This window comes from Terrapene carolina, unplaced genomic scaffold, assembly GCF_002925995.2.
Source record: "Terrapene carolina triunguis isolate 2854851 unplaced genomic scaffold, T_m_triunguis-2.0 Scaffold192, whole genome shotgun sequence".
In the NCBI taxonomy this organism is placed as follows: Eukaryota; Metazoa; Chordata; order Testudines; family Emydidae; genus Terrapene; species Terrapene triunguis.
In genome coordinates this window covers 9,454,513-9,476,047 of record NW_020664543.1, presented here as the reverse complement: position 1 = coordinate 9,476,047, position 21,535 = coordinate 9,454,513, and the positions used below count along the sequence as shown (strand labels likewise).

Genomic DNA, 21,535 nt, shown 5'->3' with positions numbered 1-21,535 from the left:
TTGGAACCTAGGCCATTCACTAAAGAGACTAGATAACTTGCCCATGGTCATGCAGGACATCTGTGGCATAACAGAGCCCAGGTCTGCTGACTCCCATCCTTTGCCTCAAGCAAAAGACCCTTCTTGCCATCAGAGATTAAGATAAAGGATAAAAATTTTAAAAGTACCGAAGTCCCCAAGCCTCTTTTGCAAATGAGACGTATGCTCCTAAGTCAGTGCAGTGCTTTACTCTTTATCTACATCTACCTCTTGCCACAGTGCTATATACACAATTATACATTAACTATCCTGCTGGTCAGGCCTGCAGTGTGTAGCATTCTATTTCCTTTGCCTGTGGGTGCATGATGGGTTTATATCTTGCTGGATCTATGCTACCAAAGTACCTGGTAATGTAAAGGCATTCTGTTGCTTGCATTCCTCATGGTGCCCCCCCCCCCCTTTCTTTCACACTGGCTGTGAAGGAGTCATGGCAAAGCTGTAAATTATGTCGGTTTGGGGACGTAACATTCCGTCGTATCAGGCAGCTTCATGCCATTCGGCAGTAAATCTGATCTGATTTATGTCAGCATAATGCATATGGCTTCCTTCGACAAGCTGATCTGTGACAAGCTTGTTAGATCAGAGATGTGTGCGTGATGCCAATTACAGAGGGACGGATGTGTCTCCAGCTCAACAGTATGTAGCCATAGGAGGTTGAACAAAATATTGCCTCTTGTTATTATGTTGTGCACGGATTCTACTTGAGCTCTTATTTATGTGTCTCATGCACCAAGAGCTGTATTTCAGGCACGTATGGTATGTGATTTCCATGAACAACTACACGTAAACCCCCATCCCCAGCTAGAGCCACTGTACATCCTGGGCCAGCCACACAGGATTTGTTCTTTGACTTGGATGGATATATAATCTGAGCAGCCAGCTATGTATTAACCAGCAGTTCTGGGGGGAAGAGGTCCCACAGCTCTTAGAATGTACAACGCAAGTCATATCTTTCAACGGTCCAGAATAAAACATGAGGAGAGAGCTCACAGGTGGGAATGGATGATACCTGAAATCTGTATCTGAAGAGAGATCAAAGTCACACATCAGGGGGTTTGAGAAAAACCACTCAAGCAGAGATTGGGAAGGAATGCTGTTTTCCACCTCAATTTACTGCCATCCCACACACACTGGAGAGTTACTGCATTGGTGGCTCTGTCCCCATAATTCACTAGCATACGCAAGCAGAATACAGAGAAATTAGGTCACTGGAAAAGTTTACCTCCATGCATTTATTTGGGTTCCTTGGAGTTTCCTATTGGGCCTTGTTTGTAAGTAACATTCATTTTGACTTCGTTTTAACCTTATTGCTCTTTCTTTAATTAGTTGCTTTCTGAATGCTACTATTACTTAGCTCTTGGATTGTGTTTTCTATCCCTTGATCTCAAAGTGTGCACGTATCATTACGATTTCCATTTGACAGGGTGACCAACGCACAGGGAGAGTAAATGAGTTCACACGGCAAGTCTGAACTGGACTTCTGAGTGCCAGTTGGGCAGCCTGTCCGTTAGCCCATGCAATCTTTGTTTTTCTATAGTACTTTTTGTCTGGTAATCTCAGAGCAGTTCATACACCTCAGTTAGTTAATCCCTGCACCATCCCATTGAGGTAGGAGATTATTGTTATGTATCCCCATTTTACAGGGGGGCAAACTGCGGCATGAAAAGGTTAGTGAGGTTACACAGAGATCATCCACTGGGACCAGCATCCAGGAGTCCTGAATCCCAGAGAGCAGCTGTAATCACAAGACTACTCTGCCTTCTGTGATGTAATATCAAAGAGGTTTGTGTAAGGATGAATTCCTCTAACAGCATCTCCCTTGATGTGTGCTGTCCATGGTTCTGGCCAAATGCTGCGTTTTGCCATCAGACTGACAGCACATCGTTATCAGCTCTGCAAAGGGTTTCACAATAAAGAGAACTTCTGTAAGATTTCTCCCTAAACTCACCGCATGCTGCAGAATTCATCCTACAGCTCTTTACCTGCCATATCTGCATGGGGGAGCTGCAGGTGATTTTTTAAAAAGAGGGAGGGGGAAGGGAAGGATTTAACCTATGGATCAAATTGTTCCGTTCTCCCCTAGTCAACACCAAGCATTTTGCACCATGAATAGATTCTTAAATCCACATTGCTGTTTTCCCAGATTCATTCATGGTTGATCCATTTGACCTTATCAAAATAATGTATCCAACCCATAGGAAAATACTCTTACCCCAATTAAGTCATTATTTTATACAGTAATAAGCAATTCTATGGCATGCATCACCACAGTATCTTATGTACCTTTTCTCCATAAGCCAGCAGGAAGTTCTGGTTTTTGTTCCCCGTTCTGCAAAGATTTGCGGTGAAACTGTGGGCAAGTCACTTAACCTCTCTGTGCCTCATGTTCACCATCTACAGAATGAGGATAATGCTTTGTAAAGCACTTGGCGACTGGGGATTGTATGTGTGCTAAGTATTGTTATAGCAAACACGCAGCAGATATAGAGTTTTGAGGGGGGTGGGTTTAAAGATGTTAAATAATGCATGTAAAGGTGTTTATACATTTGATATAATTGCAGGGTTTCTTTAAATGCAATTAACTGGGAATGTATGGCTTGTATAGATACAGTACACAGAACAGGTCTAACACATCTATCATTACTACATTTTTACTCAAGTGTGTTTAAAACAGTACAAAACCTGTTCACCTAACTGTCTGACTAACATCCAACTTAATCTGTCAACCCAAGAAATTTAGCACGATTCAGGGTAGTATCTAAGGCTCTGAGTCAGCAAAGTTCTTAGGCACCTGCTTAAAATTAAACAAGTGCTTTTGCACTTCACGGAACCAGGGCGTAGGTATGCACCATTGCTGAGTCTTCAGGCTGATTGGAAGTGCATACTGAATGCCAGGGCATAAGCCTGAGTTCTCGGGAGCGGAAAGGGGCGATTCATCAAAGTTTTACCTATTGCTTATCTAAGCACCTTAATTAGATTTCATTGTTCTAAATAAGACCTTATTGGAGGAAGCCATCACATTTATTACAAGGATGCTGAGTGGCGAAACCATCTCGAGCTGTCAGCTGGTGTTTCGGCTCTGGCTGCTCCTTCTGGGTCCCAGTTGGATGTGTGGTTCATGAGAACATTGCCCCGTACGCACACTTCCACGGGCTACTTCTTCCATATGTTTGATTCTGCTGTTCCAGTGGTCCTTGGAAACTGGCAACATGTGATATAAGCACCCCAGCATTATGATTTCAAAACCCATATTTTGTGTATAGGATACCCTGGCAAACTGGACAGCCCCAGCAGGGGACTGAAATGCTGAGACCCTGTTGGTTTTACAGCACTGCCAGGCTTTCATTAGGATGGAGAATATTCCCATTGATCATAATCCATCTAAACCAAATGGCCTGGGTGTACTGGATGGATAGAATAGAAGTGAGGAGGTTTCATGGTCAGACATTAGTGCACTCTCCAGAGGGCTTTAAGCATTCAGTAGGGTTTCACTAGCACATGAGAAACCAGAAAATTGAGAAACTGGGTCACCAGGATTCATTCATTTGCTGTGTATATTTTCAGCTGGGCTTTGATTGCTGCTCAGACTAGCATGTTTAAGCTTGCATTCCGTCCTTCCGAATATTGTAATATCCTGCATTCCTGCTCTCATTGCTCCTTACAATCTGATCATAAATCTTAATATAATATATAGTATATATTGATGTAATAATTGGTCATGTTTATATTGTAGTAGCACCTAGAGGATCAGACCAAACCCAGACCCACATTGTATTAGGCACTATGTGCCTGCACATAGTGAGAGACAGCCCTTGCCCCAAAGAGTTTACAATCTAAATAGACAAGACAGGCAAAGGGTAAACAGGCACAGAGAGGTGAAGTAACTTTTGCCTACAGTCACAAACCAGGTCAGTGGCAGAGCCAAGAATAGAATAGAAGAGTCCTCTGACTCCCACTCCAATGCCCTATCCACTGGACAACACTGTCTCTGCCTTTGGTCCATAGGTGCTGGAACTAAGGGCATGCCACGCCCCCTGGCTTGAAGTGGTTTCCATCATATACAGAGTTTACAGTTTGGTTCAATGGCTCTCAGCACCCCCACTATACAAATTGTTCCAACACCCCTGCTTTGCTCTCTTCCCCTCCCCCGCACTTAACTGCTTCTTTGCTTTCTTTTCCCACTCTTGGTTTTGTGCCTTCTCTCGATCCACCGTGTAGATTCACCAAATTCCCTCCCTCTTCTTCTGCAAATCTCTCCTGAAAAATCCTTCAACTTTTCCTCAATGTGAAATATCTCCCTCAATATAAATGCAAATTTACTGCAATATGCCCCGTGTGATCCCCTTTGGTGGGTGATAATTTACATCAGAAATGCTAAACCACGAAACTGAGATTATAGAAAATAATACTGCACTAAACAAATTAATCTCATGTCATATTAAGCTTCTTTCACTTTTAATGTTCTTGGGTCTCTCATATACAGTCTCTCCTATTTTTTATGCCATGGAAAGTTACAAAGTTTTGGTTTTATATCTACGTAGATAAGTATTTTTACCTTGTGTTGATTTCAGATGTATACTGCAGATATTTTTGAAACCGGTGTTTTCTCCATAAGAGCTTCACCAAGATAGAAGCAACACATAGTAAACTTTGTATATTCTTTTCTAGGTGGAAAAATTGGCTAAATACTTGGACCCAAATGACCTGGGAAGAATCAACTTCAAGGATTTCTGTCATGGAGTTTTTGCTATCAAAGGTAAGTAATGCAGCTTTTATAAAAATTATAGAATTATAAAATATAATATAAAAGTTTAACTAAAGCATGTTTTCTTAGGGCATGGGGCATCAGAAGATTTGATACTCACTAGGATAGATGCTGGTGAATTGTACTTTGCTCTTCTGTCTCACTGAAGTATAATCAATAAGACGCTGATGCTGCAAAGAGTTAAGCACGTGCTTAACTTAAAGCATGTGACTAGTCCCATTAAAGTCAACCAGACTGCTCACATCAAATTAAGTATGTGCATGAGTCTTTGTAAGACTGGGACCTTATTTCTTTAAACCACCTGCATATTTAGACAGGACACGGGATAAGGGGCTTGGTCTAAACATGAATGAATACACACGTGTAAAACTTTGACTATACCTGAAAAGCATCAGGTTATCAAGGTCACTGGGAATTTTCCCTTCAGTCTATACTGGGTTAATAACCGTTACTCATGAATAGACTTTTCCTATACAGTTTCTCCAGTGTAAAAGACATGTTCTCAACTAACATCTATAGGTATTTATATTTGAATTATATTTGAGTTCTCTACATTCCACAGACAGTTTTCCCAGGCAAAAGAGCTGTGGAGGCTTTGGTTAAAAATTCATAGATCTGTGTGAAAGCAGTGAACAGTTTTTTATGAAATTTTACAGAATGTTTGATGCTATTTGGGGTGATTTTGTGCTAATCCATAGATGTCACTTTTATATATTTTTTTTTAAAAAATGAACAGAAAATCTGCAAAAATTCAAAATCTGCAAAAATAGAAATTTCTTAGGTTGAACTTTGAATTCCAGAGCCACCTTTTTGTTCAAAGTGATCCCATGGTTATAATGAAAAAGGAGTCATTTTTAGCAAACACAAAAAATTGGTTTTGGGGGGAGCTGGTATTTTGATTTGTGGTTTTGTTTGTTTAAGTAAAATGGGCTCATTTGAGCATTCAGAGCAACACATAAAAAGGAGAAATCACATTTTGCCTATTTTTTTCTCTTCGTTGTGATGTGAATCTCTGTTAAAAACTCTATGTCTTGTCTTTGGAACTATCTTCATTACTCCGATGACATGGAATGCCAGCTGTAGTGTAGGGCTCCTCCTATTTTGGGGGCGTCCCTGCTGCTGCATGTCCTGGGTGCAGCTTAAAATTCTGTTGATTTAGGAGCGTGCAAAAGGGATACAGCGGGGAGGAAAATGTCCATTGTCTTGACCTGCCCATTATCTTTCATATATGGATCCTTGGCATCACCATCAGCCCTGAAGTGCTGTTGCTTATCTGGGCCTTTTTTATTATGCCTATGATACACCTGAGCAATAGGGAGGTTTGCATTACTGATCTGCAATGGGGATCACTACCTCACATCTTCATTAAGGGCCAGCTGTACGAAATGTCCCTGTTAAAAAGAGAGCTGCTTTTGATTTACCTCATTAGTTCTCCATGTACTTAGGAGAACATAGGGTACCATGCACGCCCCTATATAGCTACTGCCCTTCATTTCATTAATAAAGAAAAAGATATTGCAGATATGGCTGGTGACTAGGAAAAGTGGCTATGCTAAGCGCAGTAATTCCATGTAGACTTGAACGGAAAGTTCCTTTCCTTAGCACACCGTTAAAAAACAAATGCTCTACAACGTTTTTGCATAAAGTGTTCCCTTTACTCCAAAATCCATCAGGGGTCAAATCCTTCGTATCTAACAGAAGTGTTACCCTGATCTGAAAGTCATTTGAGTGCTCAATACACAAAATCCATCAAGAGCTGAGTAGTTTGAGTATTCAGGAGTATTCCCTCGATGTCCAGTAATAATGATTGCTCAGCCCTTTGAGTCACTCTGAAATAACATTGGAATCTAGTCCTCTGATCTTTTAATTGATCTTAGCATTTGAACTCAGTGGCAGATTATTATTAATAATAATATCTAGCTCTGATCATCCACAGATCTCAAAGCACTTTACAAAGGAGCAAAATATCCCATTTTCTAGATAGGGAAATCGAGGCACAGAAAGGCAAAGTGACTTACCCAAGGTCATCCAGCAGGCCAGTGGCTGAGCTGGGACTACAACCCAGATCTCCTGAATTCTGATCCAGTGACGGAACCACTACGCCACACTGCCTTCCTGTCACATACTTTTTAATACTTCGAGCCAGATTCTCATTGCCTCACTGACAATGAGTGGATACTTTACTATGCAGGTAGAATTGATTTCAGCAGGCCTAATCCCAGGGAACATTATTACTGGCTGTGATAAAAACTCAGGGCCTGATCTTGTAAAGATTTATGCAGATGCGCCACCTTATGCAAATGCTCCACATTACACACAGGAAAAGTTACTTTGAAATCAATGGGACTATTCACATGCCCAAAGCCAAACATGTGCATAAATCTCTATGGGATCAGGGCCTTGCAAAAAACGGGCCAAATACAGATCTGGGATAACAATCCTACTCTGCTGAAATCAGTGGTGCAACAGCTGTTTACACCTGATCTAAGTTTAGCTCAGTGTGGTTTTATGGGTCATAAAACAACATGGCTGTGCTGGGTTTACTTCCTTTATTATTTTCAACAGCATTAGCCTCGTTCAGGGAATATGACTGGTTAGTTAACTTTTGTTTCTAGTATTGCCTGGCAATGGAGCAGAAATGATACATCTGCATTCAGAGGGGCTGTAGCTTTTAATATTATTTCCTGGCAAAAAAAAGTAATGGATTGAAAAAAAAACCCGGAAGGAAGCACTGAGTAATGTTTTAGGTGCAGGGATAGGTATTGGGGCCTGAGATATCTAGACCCAGTTCTGCTCCTGACTTGCTGTTAGGTCCTAGGGTGAGCTGGAGCTGCTCTGGGTCTCAGGTTCCCTACTTGTAAAATTAGGATAATTCTACTTTTCTCAAGGATGCTGCAGGGTTTAGTCAATTCATATTCGTAAAGCACTGTGAGCCCTTTGGATGGAAAGTGCCACAGTTATGAAAGGGTTAATTATATGACGTGCATGACAGGGCTGTTGGTAGCTAGAAAGGAATCAAATGCATACCATCAAGCCCATCTCCTTTCCAGGGAAGGCTAGAGTCCTCTGCTAAAAGGCAGAAACTATTAAGCTTTTGAGCTTAGCCAAAGGGCAAAGCAAAATCAACAAGGAAACAGCTCAACATCTTCACTGCTGATCAGCCTATCAGGTTCTTAGGGCAAAACATTCCACCTGTGCTTCTCTGTGCACCTGGTCGGGCCTTACTGACGCATCAGTGTTCTGGCATGGCCCAGACACAGGGTGACTCTCAGACGGATCTCATCTCAGCGTGATTCCAGGAGGTGCCTATGGAGACTCTCTTACAATGAGACTATTATGAAGCCAGTAGGAGGCGAGAGTGCAGCGCCACAGTGTTTTTAATTTAAAGTTCATGGCAGCAAAGGACAGCGGTGTAACGATATGAGATTGCACTGGGAAAATGCTCTCGATTAAGCCTGGGGAGACACCTTTAGAGTGCATCTACAAGGTGACTTGACATGGGGAAAATTTATGTCAATAGAAACCTATGGAAACCCATTAGGGAAGCTAGTACAAGAGCACAATAAGAACCTAAGAGATGAAGTTGTCTAGTGATTGCTCCAGTGGATTGGATTCCTGGGTTCTAGTTGAAGGCTAGGACACAATCTTTGTCCTGAATGGGTTACTGGCTAAACCCCCAGTCCTGCACATGTGCTTAACGTAGTGTTTCCATTGAATGTAGCGCATGTAACACAAGGAGGTCTTGATCCAGGGCTAGGGCTCCTAGGTGCTGCAGTAATACAAATAATAATAATAACAATGTGCTTAAAGGTAAGCACAGCCACAAGATTGGGGCCTAAGGCTTCAAAGGGTTCATGAGGCGTCTCTTGCGGATTGGATACCTAATTGTATTAATGGGGATCTGTATATGTATTTATCCACGCACACCAGGGCCGGTTGCCTAGGGCAGCAGGATTTGGGGGGGGTGGCATTTTGCCGTCCTCGGCGGAAATTCGGAGGCGGGGAGGGGTCCTTCCGCTCCGGGTCTTCGGCGGAAATTCGGCGGCGGGTCCTTCACTCGCTCCAGGACCCGCCACCGAAGTGCCCTGAAGACGCGGAGCGGAAGGACCCCTGCCGCCGAATGCTCAGAGGAGGAGCGCTACCACCTAGGGCGGCAAAAACCCTGGCACCGCTCCTGACACACACACACAGGTTATATTATAAACCACCAATAACGCCAACATTTTCCTGAATTATCTAAGTCCTTATAGCAAATGCTATGAAATCAGTATCAAGGATATATACTTGAAAGACCTTTCTCAAATCAATGAGTATTTATAGCTATTTTAATAAAAGACATCCCATTATGTACATATTTTACTGCAACTCTTAATAAGGAACTAGATCCATCACTTGCCTCACCCGATGAAGGTTTTATTGGTCTTCAGCCAGCAAGAGACATTTTTCTTTCTTTAAAACAAATTGCTCTTATTAAAGTTGAGAAAATGTATGCTCACCTTCCAAAAATCAAGACTCCACCATGTTATTATCTCTCATTTTTCAACAGAGCTTCGTGTCCCAAGAATAGCAATGGTCTCATGATCAGACAAAAACAATCAATCCAACTAGGCTGCAACCGATTTTAAATATGGCCCTTTGACATCCCAGCCTATTTGGATTCTGTATAGTAATCAGATTAATTTAGCAAAATGAGACACTCTGATAAATCCCGAGGTTTTGTTCTAATTGAGTATGAATCTGTGTTATTCTTAGTGGTTGAAGCCAAACATTTACATTCAAAAATTTGCTACCCTAATTCCTTGCCATATTTCTTATTTATGAGACTTCAGATTAAATTGTCTCATCACAGAGCTGAGCTCTTGGGGATAGTTCCCTTGATAGTCCGGGATGAAGGATAACTTTTTGCCTAGCAGAAGTGAAATACTTTTGTCTTCCTATCTGGGAGTTGTCTGTGCCGTGAATTAGTGTTTAAACATTGGGCTTGAAACATCTGAGTTCTCTGGAATCCTGGATTCACATCCCAGCAGCAGAGAATCAGCCTTGAGGGAGAAAAATTGAGTTCCATGAAGTTTAGAAATTTGATTGAATCTCTTAGATGAGATCTTCGAAACCAGATTTGGATTGGGTCCAAAACTCCAGAACTAAACACTCCCAAACATTGGCGTGTTTGAAATCCAGATCTATAGTTTGCAGATAGCTCCTGTATCCAATAAAGCGCTGAATTAGAACTCTGGATCCAAACACTCTTGAACTTCGGGATCTGAAATCAGTGGCGTGGCCATACCTCTGCTGAAACCAAGGCACTGCCTGCTGTGCATGTGTGTGAAAAATCTCCTGACTCTTTATGAAGGAAGACCTTGTTGTTTGCCAAGGTTTTCCCCCCCCTCCCCAGTATCTGTGAGCTGGACATGGCCACATGGCCCTTGACCTATGATTCATACACTTCTGCAGCTGCTGCTGAGATTGCAAGTAGAAACAAAATTAAGCTTTCTCAAAGCTCTAGCAGTCTGCTTTTTGGTGTACATTGACAGCATGCTCCTGACTCCCTGGGATGGAGGATTTAGACAAGCTGAAGGAGCAGTAATGGGGGATATAATGGGTTGGAGGAGATTAGTCTCATTGGATTTGTCTACACTGAAATAAATCACCATGGCTGGCCCGTGTCAGCTGACTTGGGCTCTCGGGGCTTAGGCTGTGTGGGGCTATCAAATTGCAGTGTAGATGTTTGGGCTCATGCTGCAGCCCAGGCTGTGGAACCTGGAACCCGAACGTCTCCACTGCAATCTATTAGCGCTGCAGCCTGAGCCCCATGAGCCCGACTCAGCTGACGTGGGCCAGCCGCAGGTGTTTTATTGCACTTTAGACATACCCGTTGTGTATCTTTCTGATGAAACTCTAGGCTGGAAGGCATCCTATCTCTTTAAGGAAAGCCTCTGTTCTTTCTCCTTTGTAGAGGTGGGTTATCCAGTAAATGTCTTGCTTCAGCACTTGAGTAGTAACCCTGCTGTTGGGGCCGCTTTCCTAGCATCATTAGGCTCTGCTGCAAACCGGGACTGGCTTGTCATCAAGAGAAAGGCTGTAAAGCTTTTTTGCTGGAACATCAAAATAACAAAGTTTAGCTCCCGGTATATCTGCACTCTCCAGCTGCTCGCTTCATGCCATCAGTTCAATTAACGATCACCAGTCAGGAGAGCTACTGCCATCAGATATTGGCTCGGTGCAAATACACCTTTGAAATCCTGGCCCCAGTTACATCAGTGGCAGAATTCTCATTGACTTCAGTGGGGCCAGGATTTCAATGTTTGTCCACTGGGTTCAATGTTTGATCATTGTGGTTGTACTCATTGAGGGCCTGATCCTGCCAACGGTTGCTACCAATCGTAGTGCAAACCGGCTTGAGAAGTCGTATTGACGGCAGTGAGTTAGTCACGGTAGTAAGCATTATGCTCAGAGTGTTTGCACAATGATGCCCTTAGTCTGGTTAGTAAGGTTTAAGTAAGTACATTTGACCTGTTCGTTCTATTTAAGTACCTCTATTTCTGTTCTCATAGTGTTCTCTCTTCTTTTCTTTGACAAAAAACCTATTCTATAAAAAAAAAAAAAAAAAAAAAAAAAACACCAAACAAATAAAGGGTGAGCTCCCCCTACCGGCCCTGTAGCTGCAGTTAACTAAAAAGTATGACTTCAGATTACATTAAAGGAACAGGAAATGAGAGTTGTCATAGATTCTCTTGCATTGGAAACACATGAATATATAGTCATATTTTTAAATAGAAAAGTAATAGGGAAAAATGCATTCAGACTTTCAAGAGGCTATTTAAACCATGGAAACAACATCAACAACTGTACAGTAATTACTCTATAATGTCTTTCATATGAGATATATTGACCAGTATTACATAGCCTGATTGTTTCATCACAGTACCGTCTATTATAATGCTAAATTACAAACACTGCCTCTTGAGAACCAGATTCTAATCCCTCTACTCTCCTGGAGCAGTCGTTTATTCTGCATGTGGTCCCATTGAAGTCCTGGGCATGACCTTTGACGTTGCCTTTAAAGATACATAGGTGCCTAAAGATGCAGGTAGGTGCCTAGGCCTTGATCCTCAAAGGTGTTTAGGTGCTTGGGAATTAGGTACTTAGGCACTTTGAGAAATCCAGCTCCAAATCCGTTAGCTGGGAGAAGTATGAGACAACTCTCCCTGTGGATCAGCCACAGAATGGGAGATGTAGCCTACACAGCTGGAAGAGTGGGTTACAGATGTGTGCTGTGACGGACTTAAAATCAATGTCTGTGGCTCATGCCCTTATACCCGAGATCAGGACTGAGCCATGTGAGTGCAAGAACGGCAACAGGGCACCAAAGAAAAACTAAAAATCTGGTATGAACCCTTTCAAACTAGCACCAGCTGTGCCACTTACACGGTAGGTTTGACCCAGCAAATCCTTGCTCTTAGAGTGCTTCTCACTCACATGAGCTTCTTACTCCTTTGGACTTCAGTGGAACGAATTGCTTGAGTAAGTCTTCGAAGGACTGGGGCCTTAGCTAATAAGTAACACTCCAGCTATTTAATGAAGTGGGGTTAGTGCCTCTTCAGACTATTTTAAGGCTCAACTAAATTTTTGCTTAATATAGCCGGAAGCCATAAATGAGCCTAATACACCATTAAAGATCCAAGGGTAGATAAGTGAAAAGCTACTGCTCCTAGGATATGTGCCAGGAACCAGGTACATCCAATTAAGTAACCGGATTTGATTTCCTATAGTATTAAAACTGCTTAATTGCCCATGAAAATTACATGGGTTAAATTTCCTTCTTAGAGCATTTGCAGGAAATTGCTTTGTGATTGTGTTTACTTTCCTTCAAAGCGGCTGTTTGCAATTGACCATTCAGTAGGGTTTGAAGAGCACTGCACCTTTGCTCTACAGAACTGTCGGACACACAAAATCGAGAGATCTGTGGCCTCCAGGGCAAACTGGATTAAAGGCACTTACCCTGGTGTAAATCAGAAGTAAATCCACTGAAGTCAACACAATTACACCAGATCAGAGTCAGGCTCACAATTTTCAATGTTCTTGTCTTTGTGGGTATTATTTTACTTCAATATACAATTCCCCTCGTTTTGAGGCCACATCCTCAGATGGTCCAGATTGCACAGCTCCTTTACATCACTGAAGTCAACGGAGCTGCACAAAATCTACCTCCGCTGAGGATCCAGCCCATAATCAATAAGGCTGTATTGATCCCTGTGCAGAGGCATAAAACTACTTTGTTAGACTCTAATTAATGCTGGTCATGTCAAACAGTGCTTTGGACTTTACCACAAAGCTTACCCAGTGCCCTTTTCCACACTCATTCTGGATGAAAGTATTACTCTTCCCATAAAATCATTAACACAAAACCAACATGGTGTATGCCTTTATGAAATTACAAGTGAATAAGAATAAAATAGTGTATAAGTAGGAACACACAATCTTATAGGTACCGTGGTAACAGCTACAATTAAAATTAACCTTCAGCAATGGAAGGGCTCCTCTCAGTTAAGTACAGATCAGATAAAAGTATATACATAGATTGAGTGCTGGTGTGTGGGGAAGTACTGGCTGGGAAGGGGTAGGATGTATGCTACAGGGTGTGGGGGAGATGGGAATGCTGGGTGGTGGTGTGGGGATTGCTGGTGTGGGATGTGGGGATTGTTGCTAATGACAGGTATTTGGGGTTGCTACTGTGGAGAGGGATGCCGAGTGGGGGTTGCTGCACTGGGGATTGTAGCGTGGAAAGTACTAACTCCAAGGAAGTTGACCTCCCTGCTGCACTGAGTTTTTCTTTCCTTCTCCACCATAAATACATAGCAGTATGTATATTTAAAAAAAGACACCCTACTGCACATGCGTCTCCCTCTGAGGAGAGGGGGAGAGAACAAACATGGGCCAGATGTGTAGTCACGTTGCTCAGTGCACTGCTAGAAGGTGCTCAGATACTGCAGGCCCTACACAGACTAGGATAGAATAGATTTCACTTTGGCTTTGTGATGCATACATATGAAAGAATGTAGAGGGCAGATTCTGATCTCTGTTAGACGGGTGAAGATCCCAAGTAATTCCATTGATGTTACTGGCCTAACAGAGATCAGAATCGGGTCCTCTGGCTCAGAATTGATTTGATGCCTCCATTTCTTGATAACTGCAGGTAAGTAAATAACTTCCTTAAACTAATGCTCCAAATCTGGACAGGCACTGTTTTTGTGGGTGCAGTTTTACCCCTCCGTGCAGCCTTGCACCTCCCCATCACATCTTCCCCTTCAGTGGCTTGAGGGCTGTATGCTGGGGATAACAATTGCCTACCATATAGAGGTATTGGGAGGACAAACACATTAAAGATTGTGAGGTGCTGGGCTACTATTGTAATGGGGATCTGTAGTGGGGTGTGTACCCCACACAGGCCCTGAATGGGCTAATGTGGGCCTCAGCGGCCAAATAACGTACCAGGCTGCACCTGGAGGGGGAGCCAAGCTTAATCATGAAGCCCAGCTGGTTAGTATAAAGAGCAGGCTCGTTAATATAAAGAGAGGAAATTTGTAGCAGAAAGGAGCTGATCGCATTCTTAAATAGAAACTGAAATACAAAAAAGTATGAGGCACAAAGGTTTCATGATAGCTGCCTTTCTAGATATTGAAAAGGTGTATAATCTGCTATAGAAGGAAGGCTTTTTCGGGATAACAAGGAAAGAAATGGTGGACAAAGCAGCTAAAAAGACTGTAAGAAATGGAAAGATTGACATAGAAATACCCTTGAGTAAACAGGAAGTTAAAATCCCAGTATAGAAAAAATGTAAGAGGAATAGCAACAAAATTGGATTAATGAAAAAAGAGGAAGAAGATTTTTTGAATTGTGCCCTAGAGCTGAGGATAATGACATACTTCAGAGCCTGAATAGGAAAAATGAAATGATTTTGTTCAGAGAACTAATTAGCCATTGTGGCTTAAACAATTTATTTTTTTAAATAGACAGACACAGAGATGGCCTATGTGTGCTCTGTAAGGTGGAAGAAACAACTGATCACCTTGTATAGGATCTGTGAGGGCTTTGATAATGAAAGGGAAAAGCTTTCTGAGGAATTCAAATGTCTTAAGATATCAAAAGTTACATTACGTTATTAGTGGAAATGGAGTAGTATTAGAAAGGAGTTGTTACATTACCTGAAGGACACAGCAGAGTGAGAGAATATAAACCGCTAAGTATTTAGGAATTACAGCTGGTGGCGACTAGCGACTATTCAGTCAAGTCTGCTTTGCCATGAAAGAAAGAAAGAAAGAAAGATGCTGTGGGAGGAGAAGCTGCAGTCACTCTGTGGGAATAGGGAGGGTGTGAGGAGGAAGCTCATGGGGAGATTATGCCCTGGAATCGTAGCCTGAGTAGAGAAGGAGACAAATGGTTACTGAGAGTTGAACAGGTTGTATTGCTAAGCCCTGACAGAAGGGCAGGTTCTAGACTTCCAGGAGGGGAGCGAACCCTGGGAGGTGTGCAGTTAAGGAGCGAAGCAAGGGGAACGTAAGAGGCCTAAAAGGGCAAGCCTGAGGAGGGCAGAAGTTAGGTTAAGTTTACTCGTTACATTTGGAATTTTGTTAGGGGATTCCAGGCGAGGGCCCTGAGAGTCCTGGCCCTGCAAGAAGGGTTAACCTAGAGAGGTTGTGTGGAGAGAAGGCCTGAGAAAGGCAGGGTAGGAAGAAGCTCAGGGAGGTGGCAGCAAGGAATTGTATGGAGCAGACCTTCGCTGCTAGATATAGGGTCCCCGGGCTGGAACCAGGTGTAGTGGGAGGGCCTGGGTACCCCCCTACCAGCCTCCAGAGGTGTCATGAAGCCCCCATGATATAAGGGGATGAGGTCAGTGGAAGCCATTGGGCAAGGGGTTGCAAGGAGCACGAGGCCAAGAGTTAGGCCCAGAGACTTGATATAAGGACACTGGAGACTCCGTTACCCAGGAAGGAGCAGGCTTACCTCATGCATTGCTCTTTAGCAGAAGGTCCTTTTGTAGAGTGCATCCTTTTGCAGAGCTTCTGGCTCTGGGGTACCCAAGGATTTGCAACAATCCCTGGCTAAAATCCTTCCTTCCTGTCCCCTGTTGCACTACATGTTCCAATGCAATGTCTCGCTTGCCAAAAATGATGTCCAAAAATGAATATGATTGAAGATTTCTAACCCCAGCCAGGGAGGGGGGGAAAAGAGTCACTGGCAGCTAGCAGGAAATGTTTTACTGCCCATGCTTAGAAAAACAAATAATTGTCTAAGTCAATCTCAATTTGTCTTTCTTTCCATAGATCCTAACATGGTAAGGCCTTGTTAGACAATTAGGTGTCCAAATGAAATGGCTCCAATCAGCCGTATAAGTGGCTTTCAGTGGTGCTGCTTTCTGGAAAATGAAATTATAGAAATAATGAAATGTCTTAATGCAGGAGGATCTTAAAGTAGCCAGGAGATGTTCCTTGGCTCTCTTGCGATGGTTTTTTAAGGACAGGTTCTAGCCTCGTGTGTGCATTGCTGCACAGCTTGAAAAACTGGTAATGGCAGGTCGGCAAGCATGGACAAGAGGGTATTTTTCCTCAAGATAGGGTACCAGTGGCAGTAAGTCCCAGGCATGCCAGCTCAGAACGCAGCATTGTAAAAATCCCCATCAGAAGCCATAATGTTTGCCCTAATCAGTAAGGAGATACGCCAGAATAAACCTTGATTTTTCATTACATCCTGTGTGGATTGTGATATTTCAATTTAGCACGCTGGCATTTTCTAGGCTGCCAGCCAAAATGGATGCTTGCGGTAGGAAGACACAGGTATACGTGTCTGCAGAGCCATGTGTTAACTCAGTCATCCATTTGTAATGTGCCCTTCATGTAAACCTCCCAGGGCACTTGTAAAATTCAAATTAGTGCTAAAATAAAATAAGTAAAAGACGTGATTTTCATGCATAAGCATCCATCATAAGGAGAACAATACTGAATACAACAGCTAATCGGTTTCCATGTAAACATGTCAGGGACTTTCCTCTCTGAAAAGAAAGGGCCTGATACAAGGCCCAGAGAAGCTAACAGACACCCACTAAGGATATGTCTATATGTCTAAATATGTGCCTCCCAACCCAGGCAGACAGCACACTAGGGTGACCAGATAGCAAGTGTAAAAAATCGGGACGGGGGTGGCGGTAATAGGTGCCTCTATAAGAAAAAGCCCCCCAAATTGGGACTGTCCCTATAAAATCGGGACATCTGGTCACCCTAACAGGTTGAGCTAGCGAGCTAAAAGTAGCAGGGTGGACTTGGCGACATGGGCTAGCCACCCCAGGGTCCGAGTTCAGGTGACTAACATGAGCCGCTGTCCGTGCCGCAACAGCTCCACTGCTCTTTTTAGCGCACTAGCTGGAGCAGAGTGAACCCAAGTCTGTCTGGGAAGCATGTTCCCTGCTGCAGTGCAGACATACCCCTCATGGGTATGGGCCCAGAGAATGGAAAGCAATGATCAGCTCTTTAAACACATGGCTTGGAATTCTATTCAGAGATGATAAAAGGTCCAGTAGTAGCTGATCTTCCAAAGTGACCGTGCATAGGGAGAATGGTCTGTTGGGAAGAAAATCTGGTTTGCACCGAGAGGTGATGAGTGTGATGAATCACTGACAGAGATTTTGTTACTGAAATATGTGTCTTACCAAGAAGCAAACCAAAGCCCGTTAATGGGAACCTTTCCATTTATTTATTGGACTTTGGATCAGGCCCCAGATGGCTGCAGTGTTGTGTTTAAGCAATCCCATAGGGGAAATTCCCTCTCTGTGGCAGCATTTCCTGCCCCTCTGCCTTTGTTTAGTGTCAATGCAGTATAGCATGCAGTTTCTTCCCAGCATGACGAGCAGCACGAATGTCGCTGTGCCAGTCTACGCGACAATGGAGCTGTGTTACCATGGGCAATGCTGGCTGCTGGATACGGAGACTCCCACTATCCAGTGATGTTCAGGCGGGCAAAGTGTCACCTTTGCAGAAGGAGACTGTGTTTTATATGGGGTCAAATCCTGAAGCCAGTGGGCATTTTGCCATGGACTCCCATGGGACCAAGATTTGACTCATTTTGCGTTTTTTAATATATGATGCTAGGTGATGCCTAATTCTGCTTCCATTGAAGTCAGTATCAAATGCCACCTGGGTTTCATTGGATTCTGGATTGGGCAGGTGGGTCCCAATCTGGAAAGGCCCCTCCACCTACCATTAATACGGTGACCAGGGCAACCCCCAAGGAGTTTAGGTCCAGAGTGGGGCAATTAATTTCCCCATATTTTTGTCCTCGTGTGGCATCATCATCCTGAGTTTAAATGGGTTTGGCCGTGCCATGGTGTCCCCAGTACAGAGTCACCTGCTGGAAAAACCTAAGAGTGTGATGAAAGCCAAAATGCAAAGAGGGGAAAGATCTTCTTGTGGGTAAAACACAGGATCGGGGCCCGGGACCCAGCGCTGTCATAGACTAACCTCACAGGTTAGTTTCAGAGGGGCCCAAGGGAGTCAGATACCAAACTCCCCTTAATTTGGGCACCTAATTCCCTAAGGCGCCACTGAAATCACCAGCCTCCGTGCCTCAGTTTCTCCCTCAGAGAAATGGGAGGTAAAAATATTGACCTTGCCTCACAGGAATGTTGTGAGGTTTTTATTAATGTGTTGGATCATTTATAGGCCTTTGGCTGGAATTGCTGTGCTACTAGCCCAGTGCTGTGGTGGTTATTAATGCAGGAGGGAAATGTGGGTTGAAATTATGACTGGCGATATTGTTGAGGGGAAGTTTTACAGCTGTGTAAACACATCTCCTCCATTACCCCTGCCTGCATGCATTACTGCATGGTGCTTGGTTTCTGCAGATAACTCACTCTAATGAATATGTGCCCAGTGTCTCTCACAGAGAGCTTGGCAGTGCAAGCAGTTCGTTTGTGCTTTAATGACTCCCATGACACACATGGGCTGTAGACAGCTCTGTGACTAATAAGTTTTTGTTATTAATGGCAAAGGGGGCAAATAGACAATTAAATTATCCCCTGGAACAGGACTATGGAGGAACCTCCGCAAAGCACAGACCAGCACATGTTATGGTCACAGCCATTGGGAACAAAGGGATATTGATGGGTGATGATCCAAGACAGAGCGATCTACAGCGGGAAATTTCCTCACGGGGCAAACAAAGTTTATCTTTACGTACATCATACAAGAAACTGCTTTTTGGAGTGCTGGTCTCACGGGAATCGCATTAGCAAGGCAATCTCAGGGGTGAATACTCGGGATGATGTTCCTTTGTGTTAATGAAGATTTTTAATAAGCAATACAACAAAAGGACAGGCTCCAGTTATAGACCAGCAGTATTTTAGCTATGTCTGTGTATGTGTAATGTGACTTAAAAGGCTGAAATGAGAGGTGGAAATACATGTTAAGATAGGAATAAGGTAGAGCTAATAAAGTCAGTGATGGTCCTACGGTCCACATAAGATAAGCACTTTGCAGGTGGTTCTACTCTGAAAGTGACTCTGTGAAACACCTTTGACCTTCTTTGTACTGAGAAAACGAGGGGTGTTTAGCAAATGTGTCGCTTAACATGTTTTTAAACACCACTTAGGACCTGTTGTGGACAAAGAAAGTATTTTTTAAAAACATGTTGGCTAGTCATGGCCAGTCCTAGGGATTCTGCTCCCATTGGTCAATATCTAGGGTTGACCGTGACCGGCTAATACAACACTGCTGAATTTGTCTACACTAGGTGCAAAGTGGTGTTTAACAACATGTTAATTAGCATGTATTAGCTAACACTGGTGTTAGCCACAGGTGCAAATCCCTACCATATACCTGGTACACCAGGGAGTAAGCTCCCTGGTGCACCATTGCAACTCATGGTTTACCCCATGCACTGCATATACAGTAGGGATTTTAGCTACAAAGATGGCTGTGACCCCAGTGTAAACAAAGCCTAAGGGTATGTCTTCACTGCAGAGTTAACTCGGGTGATCAGCACCTGAGTTAGCCTCAGCTGGGTGTGAGTAACCACACTGCAAAGCCACCCTCGAGATGCTGTGTCCTCTTTGGTGCTGCACTCACCTGTGTGTGCTGCTAGGACTTCGGGAGGCATATCCCAGAGTCCTCTGGCAATGTCGAGTCAAACATTGTTATTCTGAATCGATTCCGAATTTCCCCTGGGAAAACCCACATTTTTGGTTGAAAAATTTCAAGAGATGATTTTTCGTTCAAAATTTCACACAGGGGAAAATGTTGGTTTTCCGGCCTCCTCTGCTGTTATTCAGTGTTGTGGCCACATACCTTCCCTTCCTTATACACAGGCATATTTTCACCTGGAGGTTGGCCACGTCTAGAACTAGAACTTCAATTAGTGCGGCTGTCAATACGTATCTTTAGGCCACCTTTTTAGTTCCCTCTAGTTTGCTGAGGATCATGTTCATTATTGCCAAAACCCCTTTGTTCTGTTAAGCACTTTCCTTCATTGCAGCTGTGACTTAGTTGACTGAAGTTCAATTCCTTATAGGGGCCTTGCTTCCATAGTTCATTGAGCTATGCTGCATCTTCTTTAATTAGCTTGAATTTCTTCTTTTCCTGTGCAGCTAGAATTTCTTGCTCTTTGGATCATAATTCACTTGACAGCTACTTTATCTGCCGTGTGTCACTCTCATCATATGCCGGTGTGCGGGGAGGAGGTGGAGATATTGATCCCACATATTAGATCCCTTACAATTTGGTGGTGCTCTCCTGCTCTTTCTGAGCGTGCCTTTCCTTTGTTAAGGGATTCTATCTCCATAAGCAGAGGGTGTCTTCTTCCTGTAATTCTCCCCTAAAGCTATTATTCCTTCCTTTTGACAATAGGAGTGAATAATCTGCTGGCAGCATAATTCCGTATGATTCACTCTTCGTGACATTCTTCTTCTTCTGGCTCACCTGCCTTGTGGGTGAATAGCAATGTGTTATGTCACAGCCAAACGTACCACACTAGTGATGAGGTAGAAAGAGAAATACCATTGGATAATTGGAGCCTCCCAGTAAAATACCATATAAAATGTGTCAACATGTTTTAGGCAGCATGTCTGTAACGAGCTGGTTAAAATAACCTGGCCTGTTATTACCTCTTTCTACAGCTCAATACACCGAGAACAATCATTGGTATTTAATGGGGACTGAGGAATTTGGCAGCTCCAAAGGCTTTCTATATTTATCTCGGGCTCTCAGATGAGAGAGATTAAAAGAAACGCAGGCCTTGATTTTCCAGCCACTAACATGCTTATTAACAACAGAGCAAATGCAGCAGTAGTTGTGAATGTGAAGTAAGCACGTAGGTGTTTGCTCACATAGGACCATATGCTCCTAGAGTGAGACGTATTTTAAGATGTTGGAGTTTCCTGCAGAAAGCTCTGTGTAACATCCAGTTACCCCCAGCAAAAAATCCATTTCTGCGTGGTACGATGCCATGCCAGGAGAATCACGGACAATAGCCAGGCAAAAAGTTCGTAATGGAACCAGGTGAATTCAGACTCCCCTGATCTAACCACTAGGCTACTTCCCCTTCTCTAACTTACTCCAGTGTAAATCAGGAGTGACTCTGGTGACATGGGTGGAGATACACCAGTGTAAAACAGGCATAAAGTCTGATGCAGACCTGTGAAATACCGAACTGTATGCAGGGTTTGACTATAGGGATTTGGGGTTTGGT

General features: G+C 43.3%; 1 protein-coding gene across 1 annotated transcript in view; it reads left to right on the top strand.

Moving 5' to 3' along the window:
* Window positions 1–21,535, top strand: part of RAB11FIP4 (RAB11 family interacting protein 4) — a 212,471-nt gene that overhangs the window by 72,503 nt on the left and 118,433 nt on the right. The window contains exon 2 of the mRNA XM_026654456.2: window positions 4,708–4,795. Within this exon, the coding sequence (XP_026510241.1) occupies window positions 4,708–4,795 (88 nt within the window). The remainder of the gene's footprint in view (window positions 1–4,707; window positions 4,796–21,535) is intronic.